Here is a 14,756-nt window from a genome sequence, read left to right on the forward strand (position 1 = left end):
AAATTATCCGTAATGAACAGCTCGATACCAGAGGAGGATTTAGGGGGACAGGGGGTCGCCCCCTTTTTGGGAAAACATTTGGTTACTTTTATATGGAATCACTGGAGCGGGCCCCCTCTTAGGTAGTCATTGGACCCCTACTTATAAAAATTTCTAGATCCGCGAGTGGATACTACCACAGAGGTCAAACAATGCACATTTGGGTAATTGTACACAACATGCATGCTACAATTCATGTTTGATGATCTTAGACCCGTTGGACCTCTATGTGGGCTATTTCGGTAACTTGGTAAAAATCCCCAAACTGGATACAAGGTTAGATTCAGCATGTCAAAGAACCCCAAATATTCATAAGGTCTTTTGTCTATAAAAATAAAAATGCATGCATGGGATACATTTGTTATTGAAGGCATGACTGTAACAATAGGATGAAGATAAAAAAAATATCTTATTCTGGGGTCTCAATGGGGGGGGGGGGGGGTCTGATCCCTGATCCCGCTTACTGCTTTATCAGATTCCCGTATCCCGCTTATACTATGCAGTTCTCATTTTTTTGTAAATTTTCCGTGTCCCGCTATACTTTATTTCTCGTTTTCACGACACAATCATTTGACTATCACGTGTCACGCTTACAAAAAAATCGGCAATTCCGCGTCACGCTTATACCTCAAGGCGACCCACTATTCTACTCTTTTCTGACTCATATTAAGCCCATTATAAATATATTAAAAAAGGGTGTTTTTTATTCCTTTTTATCCCGTCTCGTTTCGGGTTGAGCCACAGATAGATAAGATGTCATATGTGACAATGAGACAACTCTCAAAACGAGTCACAATTTATAAAAGTATACCTTTATACGTCAAAATACGGTCTTCAACATGGAGTCTTGGCTCACACCGAACAGCAAGTTATAAAGGGCCCCAGTGTAAAACCTTTTAAACGTGAAAACCAACGATTCAATCTTTATTAAGATGTACGTAATTAGTGGTGAAGTGTCATGGTTCAAATGGATAAAAAAAAAACAAGGATATGGAAATGGATAAAAAAAACAAGGATAAAGATCCTTATACGATTCATAAGAAATTTTAAAAATGGAATACATTTGAAATAAATGTTATTTCTATTGAATTTATTTAGAGTGTTTTAAAACCAAACTTTCCTCCGTAAGTTAAATTTGATCAAATCCGTCTCTTACTTTATCTATTGTTTGAGCAAGTCGGCTAAATTAAGGCTTTACAGCTAATTTCCTACTGCATGTAAAGCAAAACTTTGGTTGACTTGATTGCTTAGTTTGTATAATTGTTTATACAAACTTTGTAAATAAGATTGACATCTTTAAACAATATGTATCGGCATAGTTTAACTTGCATTTATATAATTATTATATTTGAATTAAAATGGGTGTTATCATAATGATTGTACAAAAAAACAAAGCAAGCACGCTAACTTAAGTCTTGCTTTACATGCTTAAAAAAATACGCTGTAATAGATAAAAAAAAATATATCATATAGTGAAAATGCGCCGCATATACAATACTAATGAATCGCTCTACAGTGAAAATGAAAGAACAGTATCATTATTCGACAGTAAACATGACTCGCATAAAGAAAGCATCATAGTGGAATTCAGTTCAATATGAAGAAACTGAATTACAAAACCTATTCTACGTTATACAACTTTAATAATTGTGTTGAAATGAATATTTTTTTCTGTAACAAAATCTTACCTGTTAGTTATAAAACACCTGCACGATCTGTTCGTATAATGTCCTAAATATTCACCTATTTTGGTATATATTTCACAGCTATTTGGATTTAGGCGCGAAAAAACCACGTTCGCATCTCTTACTTTGTTTTATTAGTATTATGTGTTTCTTAACATATACTTTTTAACTAATTTTCTTCATTTTCTTCAAAAATAAAAAAAAAAGTCGTCTGTTTATTTATCATTCTACATCAAAAATTTCTGGCATATACAGTGAAAATGATATTTTAGGATCCGCACTTTACATACACTGAATAAACTGTAAACAGAACTTTACATTATTTTTTCTAACCTAGAAATAATTCATATCATGCAAAAGATAATTTATTCCATGAAGAGCAAAGTAATTTATGACAATGGTTTATACAATTTACACAATAATGTTGACAAACATATATATATAAATATGAATATAATCATCTCCATTTTAATCTCATGTACGAGATATACTTTATAAGTGCCTGTGCTTTATAATCTGATTCAAACCAGGATTGCACAATGCAATGTTATTTGTCGTTTTATTTCTTGATTCATTGCTTAATTTATCAGTCATTGATCGTCATTCCTGTTTCCTGTTTATTTTTGTTGCTTTTAATAAAATGTTTATAATATCGGATCTATTATTCTATAGTAATCTCTAAATATACCTTGAGGATTATTGATTTAATAGAATGACGTTAAATTTATAAATAGCTCGGACCGGTTACTAATAACAAAAACTTGCTGACGTAGTCAAAATAGAAATAGCTTAGGCCAAAAGAATTGTTTTTTGAAATTAATAACAATTGCATGTGTATACATTGCGTTTGAAAGTGTTAGCTGGTGTTTACAGAATGTATATTACAATCGTTATATACATTGACAGGTTTCTCAACGAAAAGAAATGTATTATATACGAATGTAGACAACTATTTCCCAGATTCAGATTCAATATCACCACGTACAACATGTACAATTACATATATTTACACAATAAAATGATTTATTATATATTTCCCCAACAACGTGTTTTATTACAAGTAATCTACAATGGTTGCAAACATCGTTTGAGTGACAATGTCATTGTACAAATAGTTTTATTCTGAAACCTTTAGAAAAAATCGTTTAATCGAATTTTTTCCATTCAAATGCATACAATGTCATATATAATAAACATGTCTGTTAAAATAAATCAAAAAATCAATTCGATTTGTCGTACTAATGACAAATACAAGTTAAATTTATTTACGTAATGCTCACTTCTCATTAAAATTACAGGTAGACGACTATAGTTAAAAAGCACAAATGTCCGGTTAATTTAATACAGGTGAATCAAAATTAAAAGCGCAAATGTCCATAGTATTTGAAGCGCAAAATTTATATCCTATCGTTTTACAGGTAAAAAAAACGTAAACGTCCTGTGCCCATTTGAAATGTGTGTATTAAATGTATAGACTTTAGCCTACCTAGATAAATATCTATTTCACATTTTCACTTAGAGGCCAGCGGCGGATCCAGAACTTTCATAAGGGGGCCCTGCTGACTGACCTAAAAGGGGGTGTGGGGCTCTCTCGTTATGCTTCAGTGGATCCCTATATAATCAACCAAATTTCCCAACCAAAGGGGGACCCCATCCCCCCTGCCTGGATCCGCCTAACCAAAGAAATTACCTTTAGCTACACACTCAATGAAATCGGTTGTACAAGACATTAATTTCGAAATCAAATTTCTTCACTAGTTCAGATTTTAATTTCAGCAGTTACAGCGGATAATTGTAATTTGGTTAAACTATTTAAAGAATAGTTGTGTCCTATTTGACTCAGCAAATTTTTCGTTACCTTTCTACTTTGTTGCTTAACTTGTATGGTAAGATCTTAATAATCCGAAAGATTATGAGAAGGTATAAAAAAAAATGTCCTGATTATTAACGTCAGTGTTGTTAAATCCTTGAGTACTGGATACTTAGGGTCGGCACTCGTCAGTCGCTTACTTCGAAAACAAACTACGATGACATGTAGTTTGAGATAACCATACTGGCTCGGGACTATTTTTATCTAGTCTCGGGCCGGTCCGATTTCGGCTGATTTCGGACATACTGAAGCAAGCGTACACAAGTTCTATTGGCTAGAGGGGTTGTTTTGTCCTTACAAAGCGGCCGCGCAGCCACACATGGGAATGTATGCTAGCAGAGTAAGGATAGACACCCCGACGGCCCCCAGATGACCAGTTATAGGAGTGATGTTTTATTTAGTATCACTTCATTATTGTGTGTCTGGGGGAAACTATTGACAACATTTCCCGTAGAAATCTAGGAATAATGTTTACGGTAAGTATTGTGAAAGGTAAGATAATTTTATAAACATTAAGCTAATTTAAAAACAACAAATTAATTTCATACCATTGTTGTTTAGTATTGCTCTTTTACCCCTCCTTTTTATTATGAGAGACCTGGAATTATTATAGAACTCATACTATTAGTATAGAACAGACCTATTTGTACTTGAAATAATAACAATAAGCACCTACATATCGTTCCAACAACTTTTTTGCTATTTTTTGGCAATACAAATGCACGTATTATTTATTTCTGTATTATAACCGAGACATGTTTATATATGTCTCCGATTATAATCAATAATATATTGCGTAATTAATAAATCTTGTAATAACTAAGGGTTACTAAGTCTGATTCGATAGGACATGTATGAGTTTGTGTTTACAAACATGTGAACTATAAGGCCAAGTAAGGGTTGCTAAGCCTAACGCGATAGGACATGAGTTTTAGTCTGTGTTTTATACAAACAGCATATGTCCAGGTTATAATTAGGTTGTTTGTTTAATATATACTTAGTACAACTTGTTATTTTTAAGAGCATTTTTTTCTCGCCTAGTATTTAACCGCAAATAGTCCTGTATTACCAATTGATTAAGTAACAAACTTAATTGATTTAACCCAATACATACAAATGGATTTAATTTGTAATCATTGATAATATAATCGATAATCGATGTCAATAACTTTAGTTAAAGTGAATGGATCTTTATGAAATTTGGAAGGTTGGGATTGATTTTGGTGGTTATTGTCTCAACAGTGTAGGAATTGGGGACCAAAAAGGAAAAACAAGCAATTTTCTAGTTTCCAGACAATAACTTGTGTTTTAGTGTATGAACCTCTCTGAATTTGTAATGAAAGGTATCCGTTTTTCCATTGATTTGTATTTCTTATTTTGTATATTATAGGAAAAAATACTGATAAGGCAGGAGATACTCATCAAATATGATGTGTAAATTAGTATGTAAAGTATTGTGCAATAGCAGGAAATCTTCAATTGCATAGTATTGTGCATTAGCAAGAAATCTTCAATTGCACAGTATTGCACTATAGCAAGAAATTTTCAATTTCACACTATTGTGCAATAGCACATGCACAATAGTGCACCTAAACAAAAAATCTTAAATTGGAAATTAATACAAACATTTAAACCCATTGCAAATTTTAAAGATCTTTCACCACATTCATTTTGTGTCAGTAACCTATATTATGTCAAAAATTTGATAACAATCAAAATTCAGACACTATCAAGCTTGAATATTGTGTCCAAACTTGCACCAACTGTTCCTGGTTCGACTAATGCGGTCGTATCAGGCTGCGCTCAGCGAAGCATTTTATTCAGACTTTAAAAAGTAAAATAAATTCAAGAAAACTCAAAACGGAGAGTCAATTAAAAAATCAAATGCCAAAACACACCAAGACCAATGAAGACCAATTAAAAGGATCAGAAATGGCCGTGAATGATTCTCTTTATTAGTGAGCCTCGATTAGTGCCAACAAGGATTTGTAAAGTTAGTCCTACTATACAAATCTTTGGTCTGAACACCATTTGCAAAAAAATCCTTAGACTGTCACCGTAGCATCAATTTATTGCATAAAACTACTGACAACGACAGAAATGCAGTTGATTAGCTCAGTTGTATAAGAAACAAATTGAAACCCTTGCTTACATCTTATACATTGATGGATGTACAATGAAAAAAGAAAAGAAAAGATCTGGGTAAACATCGTAGGGAAGAGCTATCAATAATTTTAAAAATAGAAACGGCGCTTTCATAACTGTACTTCATCTCAACAGACGATGGAAGGACTTTGAAAGAACTGAGGAGCTCATGTTTACACAGGAGTTTAGGAGTTTGGTAGCAGGACTTAGTAATGAACTAATATAAAAAAGAAGTATGATTGCCAATAAGACGACTCTTCACAAGAAACAAAGTGACACAGAAATTAACAAATATGGATCACCCTTTGGCCTTCAACAATGAGCAAAGCTTATAACGCATAGTCAGCAATAAAAGGCCCCATAATGACAAATCTAAAACAGTTCGTACGATAATTCAAACAGCCTTACTTATGTACACACCAAAAAATAAACGAAAAAATATGCAACACATTAACAAACGACAACCACTGAAGTATATGCTCGTAAGTTGGGTCAGACATATACATACAGAATGTAGCTCACATCCTGTAGGCAGTTGGTGGCAAACACAGTTAAATAAGATGCTCACAAATTACAGGTAAATAAAGATAGTTCCCTTTTCCACCAGTAGTACTGTTCTATATTTCATCAAAACCGTTGGTGCATATGCAAGTGAAAAGTAAAATCACAAAAATACTGAACTTAGAGGAAGATCAATTGGGAAAGTCCATAATCACATGGCAAAATCAAATAACAAAACGCATCAAAAACGAATGGACAAAAACTGTCATATTCCTGACTTGGTACAGGCATTTTCAAATGTAGAAAATGGTGAACACTTATGCAGGCTTTCAACAAATTTGCAGTATCAATAATGCTGCTGCACGAATTGAAATATTTCGCTGCCTTCTTTGTAAACCAATGATATTATGTTGATAGTCCTAAATATAAAGCTTCACAACAACTGTCTCATAAACTAAGCAAGAACTAAGAAAATGAGGTTAAGGTCATATAAACCAAATTTGAAATACATGTACACTTCCATACACCGAATATACTAGACTTAACCTTGTTCACTGATCCATGAAATGTGGTCAAGGTCACGTGAAAACTGTCTGACGGGCATGAGGACCTTGCAAGGTATGCACATACCAAATATAGTGATCCTATTACTTATAATAAGAGAGAATTTAACATTACAAAATATCTTAACTCTTTTTTCAAGTAGTCACTGAACCATTAAATTGAGGTCAAGGACATGGTACATGTGACTGACAGAAACTTCGTAACTTGAGGCATCCATATACAAAGTATATAGCATCCAGGTCTTCCACCTTCTAAAATATAAATCTTTTTAGCTATCATCTCCCCGGATCACTATCCCTATGTCAAGTTTTCTGTAACAAAAGTTGCAGGCTTGACAAAAACCCAAATTAACATTGAGCAATTAATCGTAAAAAAATAGGTCAGGGTCAATAAACCATGGCAGACAGGCATCATAAAATATTTTCATACACCAAATATAGTTGAGCTATTGCATACAGTATTATAAAAATACCAAAACACAAAAACTAAATTTTTACCACTGAACCATGAAAATAAGGTCAAGGTCAGATGACAACTGCCAGAAGAACATGTATACATGTTTTCACTTGACCTTGACCACATTTCATGGATCAGTGAACAAGGTTAAGTCTAGTATATTCGGTGCATGTAGTATGGAAGGACTGTAAGTGTACATGTCCAACTGGCAGGTGGAAACTGTCTGACAGGCCAGAGGACCTTTTAATGTACATGTATACCAGCAGGTGGAAACTGTCTGACAGGCCAGAGGACCTTTTAATGTACATGTATACCAGCAGGTGAAAACTGTCTGACAGGCCAGAGGACCTTTTAATGTACATGTATACCAGCAGGTGGAAACTGTCTGACAGGCCAGAGGACCTTTTAATGTACATGTATACCAGCAGGTGAAAACTGTCTGACAGGCCAGAGGACCTTTTAATGTACATGTATACCAGCAGGTGGAAACTGTCTGACAGGCCAGAGGACCTTTTAATGTACATGTATACCAGCAGGTGAAAACTGTCTGACAGGCCAGAGGACCTTTTAATGTACATGTATACCAGCAGGTGGAAACTGTCTGACAGGCCAGAGGACCTTTTAATGTACATGTATACCAGCAGGTGAAAACTGTCTGACAGGCCAGAGGACCTTTTAATGTACATGTATACCAGCAGGTGAAAACTGTCTGACAGGCCAGAGGACCTTTTAATGTTCATGTATACCAGCAGGTGAAAACTGTCTGACAGGCCAGAGGACCTTTTAATGTTCATGTATACCAGCAGGTGGAAACTGTCTGACAGGCCAAAGGACCTTTTAATGTACATGTATACCAGCAGGTGAAAACTGTCTGACAGGCCAGAGGACCTTTTAATGTTCATGTATACCAGCAGGTGAAAACTGTCTGACAGGCCAGAGGACCTTTTAATGTACATGTATACCAGCAGGTGAAAACTGTCTGACAGGCCAGAGGACCTTTTAATGTACATGTATACCAGCAGGTGGAAACTGTCTGACAGGCCAGAGGACCTTTTAATGTACATGTATACCAGCAGGTGGAAACTGTCTGACAGGCCAGAGGACCTTTTAATGTACATGTATACCAGCAGGTGGAAACTGTCTGACAGGCCAGAGGACCTTTTAATGTACATGTATACCAGCAGGTGAAAAAAATTAGCTTCTGCTGAGTGATGATACCCCCACCCAAATATTTTGGTAAACAGGAAGCTGTTGAGTGATGAATCTAAAAACACAACACACGATAAAGCTGACTTAAATAAACCCTGAAACCAAATTTCAGAAATCCCTGTATTGTTGTTCCTAAGAAAAATGTTACAAATATTTTCAACTTAGCTATCATGTGTAAAATGATGCAAGTGTTGGATAAACAGGAAGTTGTTAAGTGATGAATCTGAAAACACCTCAGTGTATAAGTGATTTAAGTAAACCCTGTACCAAACTTCAGAAATTCTTGTGATGTAGTTTCTGAGAAAGATGTGACGAAAACATTCGTGGGACAGATGGATGGACTGAAGGATGGACAGAGGTAAAACAGTATACCCCCACTTTTAAAAGCAGGGGTATAATTAATAAAGTTATCCTATTACTCATATATAGTGAAAGAGAAATCAAGATAACCCAAAACCTTATCTTTTGTTTTCAAGTAGTCACTGTACCATGAAAATGAGGTCAAGGACAATAGACATATGACAGATAGAAACTTCATAACATAACGCATATATATACAAAGTCTGAAGGATCCAAGGTCTTCTACCATCTGAAATATTAAGCTTATAAGAAATTAATTAATGATGATGCTGACATTGGATCACTATCCCTATTTCTTCAACTGAAGTCGCAGGCTCAACAAAAAATAAACATTGCATTGTATGAATCATTGGTTGTAGTAGATTCAACTACAATTATGGACAAAGGAAAATAACTCCTATTTTAGGAAGTACAGATGGACTGACATACAGACCCACAATGGTAAAACTTATGCCAGTGGAATAAAAACACTGAAGAATAACATACATACCACATGTTTGAAAATAATGTACAATTCCGAACTGTTAAGCTAGGTATATACTTCTTAATGGAGGAAAACAAAATCAATGAGCCTAAAAACTGAACTGCTTTGAGTGGAGATATATCTTATTCCCAAAAAGCAGTAAAAGAATATTAACTTTTAAAACATGAAAAAAAGAAATGAAAGGTCAGGATAATTTTAATGCAATATTATATAATAACAATTAAATAAATATATTGAATTAAAATATAACAAAGAAAATAATGCTTATATTAGATGGAAAATAGACAATAGATCTATTTACAGAAAGAATTTATATGAAAAACTTATGTAAAATCAGTCAAGTTGTGTGTGATTGATATAAAATATGCAAAGTAGAATTAAAGCATATTTTGCAGCTTATTTCAAGTAGAAAATATTGAAAGGGGATAGGAGTCCTAATCTTTTTGCCATTTTTAGGGCTAAGAATAAGCACAAAATACACAGCAACATCTGTATCATTTATGTGAAATTTTGTTCTTGAAAATAATATCTACTGTAAGCTATTTTGTATTGAATTTTTTAAAGAATTTTATCCTGTTTTAGCAGAAAATTAACCATATTTGAAAAAGTTTTGTCTATCACAGGGTTTTATCTCTGATGAATTCACAAGTCTGTGACTTCTGATAATCTAGTAAACCTCATTGACTATAACACAATCGGGATTGCAAGAATTGAAATTAAATGTTAATAAAACTTTACTGTTATTTTGCTTTGTTTGGTCATCAGAATTTTTGGTCTTGCCCTTGCCAAAACTTTACACATTACCTATGCCATGGCAAACATTGTATTTATATCATAAAAGTCCTTCTTTTCCTTGTGACAATCAGAATTCTTTGACCCTTCTCAAATCCTATAAATTAGTATTTTATAACTAGTTGTATTTCTGAATCAGCATGATATATTTGCTATTACATAGCTACAAGAAAGCTATGAACTTTGGTGGATTGTTGTCTTATTGGAATTCATACCACATCCCCTTATTGTAATGTAAGGCTACAAATCAAGAATTTACTGAATGATTTTGTAAAGCATTTAACAATATTCATTGAAATTTCAACAGTAAAAGTATCCACATACAACAGATACACTGATTTCAAAAGTATTTAACCAGTCATCTTTATGACAGGGCGTGTTTTTTTTCTCAAGATTTTTTTTCTACATTGATAGAAAAGAAACAATTTTTCAATACCATAGAAGAACAGTGATATTTTGTTGGAAACTCTATGTTGAATTTATTTCTTTTCACTTCCCTGCTATGACAAATTAATGTTATTCTGTTATTCAATAAATTAAAAAACCAACAAATTATCTAAAAATAAAACCATGCCCTATCCAATAAAGATGAATGGTTGGTGCCTACTGCCTTATACAAATATTGCTTGAAACTTTTTTGACAAAAAAACAGACAGTTCAACAAAGTAAACCGCCTTGCAGTCTAGATATATTTGATAATAATCTCTCAATCACAGTTACTGTTCAGTCAATCACAAAACATAATATGATATTAAAACAAGCATTCATAAGAATAAATAAAACTTAACAAATAATAGCACAATATTTAACCTAGCAGATCATCAAGGTCACTTTGACCTAATTTTTTAGTAGGTTGTGTTTGTGTAAATTGCTGTGATCCCATTGGCTGTAAACCAAATGAATTTTGACCATTCATTGAATTGATTGGTTGATTGTTAAACATTGCACTTCCTCCCATATTATGACCAGTATATCCCATAGTTCCTGTTTGCATGTTTGGCATTCCAGGAGATTGAAACTGCCCATAAGTATTTGAACTAGTATTAAAATTACCACCATATGCATTTAAATTTCCACCCATCATTGAATTCTGAGGATTATAATTCATATTGTTTGGATTAATTTGTCTGGCGGGTGATGACATTTGGTTAATTGTAGGTTTCGGTTGTCCTGATGTTGGCAGTAAACTGTCAAATGCTGAAAGATCCATTTTTTGTGTTGTCTGTTGACCTTGGCCTCCAAACTGTCCACCACTTCCACGACCTTGACCTCCTGGAGGAATCATATTACCCATCATTCCACCAGCTGTATAATTTGGTCTATTACCACTTTGTCCCGCTACACTATAATTTGAAGTCACTGAACCTGTTGTATTATAACTAGATGAACTTTGACCCATTTGTTGATAATTTGGAACAGTTTTAGGAGATGTTTGCATTCCCCTTAAGTTAGCATTCATTAATGATGATGTTAGATCTTTAACTTGATTGGTCGGTTTAGTCGTCTGCTGTTTACTTTGGGCAGGTTTATCTGTTGTCATGGTAAGTGGTGTTTGTGCCTTAAAGTTTCTTTGTTGTTCTTGTTCTTTGGCTAATCTTTGCTTTTCTTCCATTGTAAGGACCTGTAAATTATATTTGCGTTCAATTACAAATGTTATTTGTCAATAAATATTCGGCGCAGGTTGTACAAATAAACTGTTGACACAAAGTTTGTCTCATCTGTGTAAAATGTAGAATATAAAAAGGTTCCAATTTGAATGGAATAAGGAGGCCTAGGCAGAGCCTTATTATTTGCATGGAAATGAGATGTACCAATTGAAATACAAGCACCTACCAAAATAATTTACTGGCCTTAAGTGGATCCCTTTAAGTAACCTAATCAATTCCCCCCCCAAAAAAAATCTGCTGCCAAAGCAGAGATAAAACACAGATAGCCTTGGTCTTGCTTAAACGACTTCACAAACTTTTTGAAATAAGGAGCAATGTTTAAGCACCTTGAGGTAAAACAAAAAAAGAAAATAAAACACCCCAAACTAAAAAAAATATGAAAATACACCATTGGGTACATGAGTGAATAGATGAGGGTCTGGATGGGGGGTCTGTTATTCTGTAAACATTTAATTTTCACCCCTTTTTTCTCTTATCTTTAAAAAAAAATAACCCCTTTTTTCTCTAATCTTCAAAAATTAACCCCTTTTTTCTCTAATCTTCATTTTTTTTGCCCGTTATTCTCTAATCTTCATTTTTAAGGGCATTATTCTTTATCATTTAACCCCATCCAAACCCTCATAGATAATAATGAAAAAAATCCAGGATTTATTGAAGCATATAAACAAAGTCTATTGTAAAAAGTTCAATCTTAGCTGGTTTATTTATCTAGGTAGTTTTACCTTTTGCCAGTTGTTTTCTTAATATGTTATTTCTCTTTTTTAGTAAATCTTTATCATATGTGGATATATTGTTTACTACAACTTCAGTTCACAATTACAACACATGTAGAATGTTTTTTTTTTATATATATTTTTCTGCTGTTTCCTTTAAAATAAACCATTTGTTGCAAACTTTGATCTTGTAAAGAACACTACTAATTTGATGAAACATGTGAATATATGAATATATAGTAAAATCGTTTTATATTTTTTACAAGCTGAGTTTGAACCAGTTTTATATTTCTTGAGTTTTTAGTGATAAATAGATAGCAAAAGACATTTAATATTTTAAAACAAAGGGAACAACTTTGTTCTTCATGCAATATGTGCTGTTTACAAAATTAACATTCAGTTACTTAAATAAGCATACAGCATCCAACTGTGTATTGCTATATTATAGAAGCAAATCTTATTTGCAGAAAATATTCATGTCTAAGCATAACATTAGTATATATAGATATTTGGTACCAATCTTTACAAATAACTTAATTTGTAAGACACATCAAGATGAGGTTTGCCTTAGAACCCATATACACAAAGCTTGGTTAAACAGATAAGGCAATATGGGTGAACTGAGTATAATTCAGTAAGCAAAATACCAGTGTAAATATCATAGTTGAGAAAGAAGATTTATATGGGATATTCACATGCTTGAGGTCATCTGTAACAACATTGATCAATCATAAATTAAAAATAAAATTCAAGCACTTCAAAATAAATTAAAATGCATATAGTTATTGCCATCCCCAAAGTAGTCTTCCATTTTTCTAGATCTAATGATTTGTTGACAAAAGTCATGACATGGGGTCATCAGAATATGACTCTGAAGCAGGTATTTTAAGATCTTTGTTAATTAGTCTTGTGGACAAGTAACAAAGAATTAAAACAGTAAATAAAATGCAACAAGAAAGCAGCATAATTGAATACTGAAAAACAAAACAATCACATTTCACCAAACTTTTAGAACAAGAACTATCTCACCCTGCTCCTAATAACTCGGTCCTGATCCTATGATAAAACAACAGAGGGGAAATTAAAAAAAGTCAAGGTGTCAAAGTCTTTCTTTTCCCATTATTTATTGTTTCTATATTACTTCCTCAACTAATAAAGATACATCATTTTTAATCTGGTTAGAATGAATACACCTTATGCACGCCTTATTCTAGATACACATGAAATATATGCTAATAGGCATTTAGTCAACAGCAATTAATAAATTAATCTATGCAAGTTTTATTAGTGGAGCTCTACAGATTATATCTAAAGAGTGAATGCTGAAAACATTTTCTACTATTTTTAAAATTCCAAACCATAGCTGACTGTGGTGATGAAGAAGATGGTGGTTTTGGTGAGTTAGATCTACTATCCACCGGTGAGGCTGTAGAAGAGTTGTCTCCTCCTCCTCCAGCTTTGGCGTTCATTAATCCACTCATACCAAATCCACTCAGGAATTTATCCATCTGAAAAGTAAACATTTCATGTCAGAGTAAATCCTACAACTTCAGAGTTACCAGTAATTCATTTAAAACATTCATTATCTCTTTAGTGATTGGCTGAAGCTAAAGGAAAAACTGGCAACCAGTGTTCAATACATACTGTTTATCAGGTTGTCTGTGTATTGATATTGTAAAATATCAGCTGCAAGTCACAGTATGCAGATTTTTGTTGAGTGAGCCCAGTGAACGAGATCAAAAAGCCTTCATATTGTGTTGAGCTGCTGATATTTTGAAATATCAATTTGCCTATAACCTGATAATCAATTTATCTGGCTGTTTTTGTGTCTTTTGAAAGTGTTTTCTTTGTTTTGATAGGGAAGATGGCTTGATAAGTTTGAGTTCAAATATTTTGACGTTGCTGATATGTCTGGTAATTAAGGCTGGGTCAACATACATGAGTCACAAAGCAGTGAAATGCAAGTTTATTAAAAGCTGAGTAGAGTGATATAGACAGTGGGAGGACCCATTAAGTATGTTTTATACTACCGTAAGCCTTGCATTTATCCTTCTACTGGCAGTAAAAGTCAATGACAGGAAAAACATATAAAAGATGGTGTTAAATACCACAAAACAAATGTGAATTGGAGAAATATAATAGATTGTTTTATTGTCAAATAACATAATGTATGAAATTTCTTCAGTTAACATTTGTATAACCTCTTATATAATTTCATCACAAATTATTGTTATATCTATCTTTTGACTAATGAGTTTTTAGACATCATTG

The 14,756-nt window shown here is 33.3% G+C and overlaps 1 protein-coding gene across 2 annotated transcripts in view; it reads right to left on the reverse strand.

Moving 5' to 3' along the window:
- Positions 1–9,490: 9,490 nt before the first annotated feature.
- Positions 9,491–14,756, reverse strand: part of LOC139480947 (SCY1-like protein 2) — a 29,447-nt gene continuing 24,181 nt past the window's right edge. Inside the window, exons 16-18 of one of the 2 annotated variants that reach the window (XM_071263937.1) lie at positions 13,844–13,993; positions 13,515–13,541; positions 9,491–11,726 (exon numbers count right to left, since the gene is read on the reverse strand). In XM_071263937.1, coding sequence (XP_071120038.1) covers positions 10,911–11,726; positions 13,515–13,541; positions 13,844–13,993 — 993 coding nt within the window. In that variant the 3' untranslated portion in view covers positions 9,491–10,910. The remainder of the gene's footprint in view (positions 11,727–13,514; positions 13,542–13,843; positions 13,994–14,756) is intronic. The other variant, XM_071263938.1, reaches the window with a different exon arrangement.

The sequence above is a fragment of the Mytilus edulis genome, chromosome 7 (assembly GCF_963676685.1).
Source record: "Mytilus edulis chromosome 7, xbMytEdul2.2, whole genome shotgun sequence".
Taxonomy (NCBI): domain Eukaryota; kingdom Metazoa; phylum Mollusca; class Bivalvia; order Mytilida; family Mytilidae; genus Mytilus; species Mytilus edulis.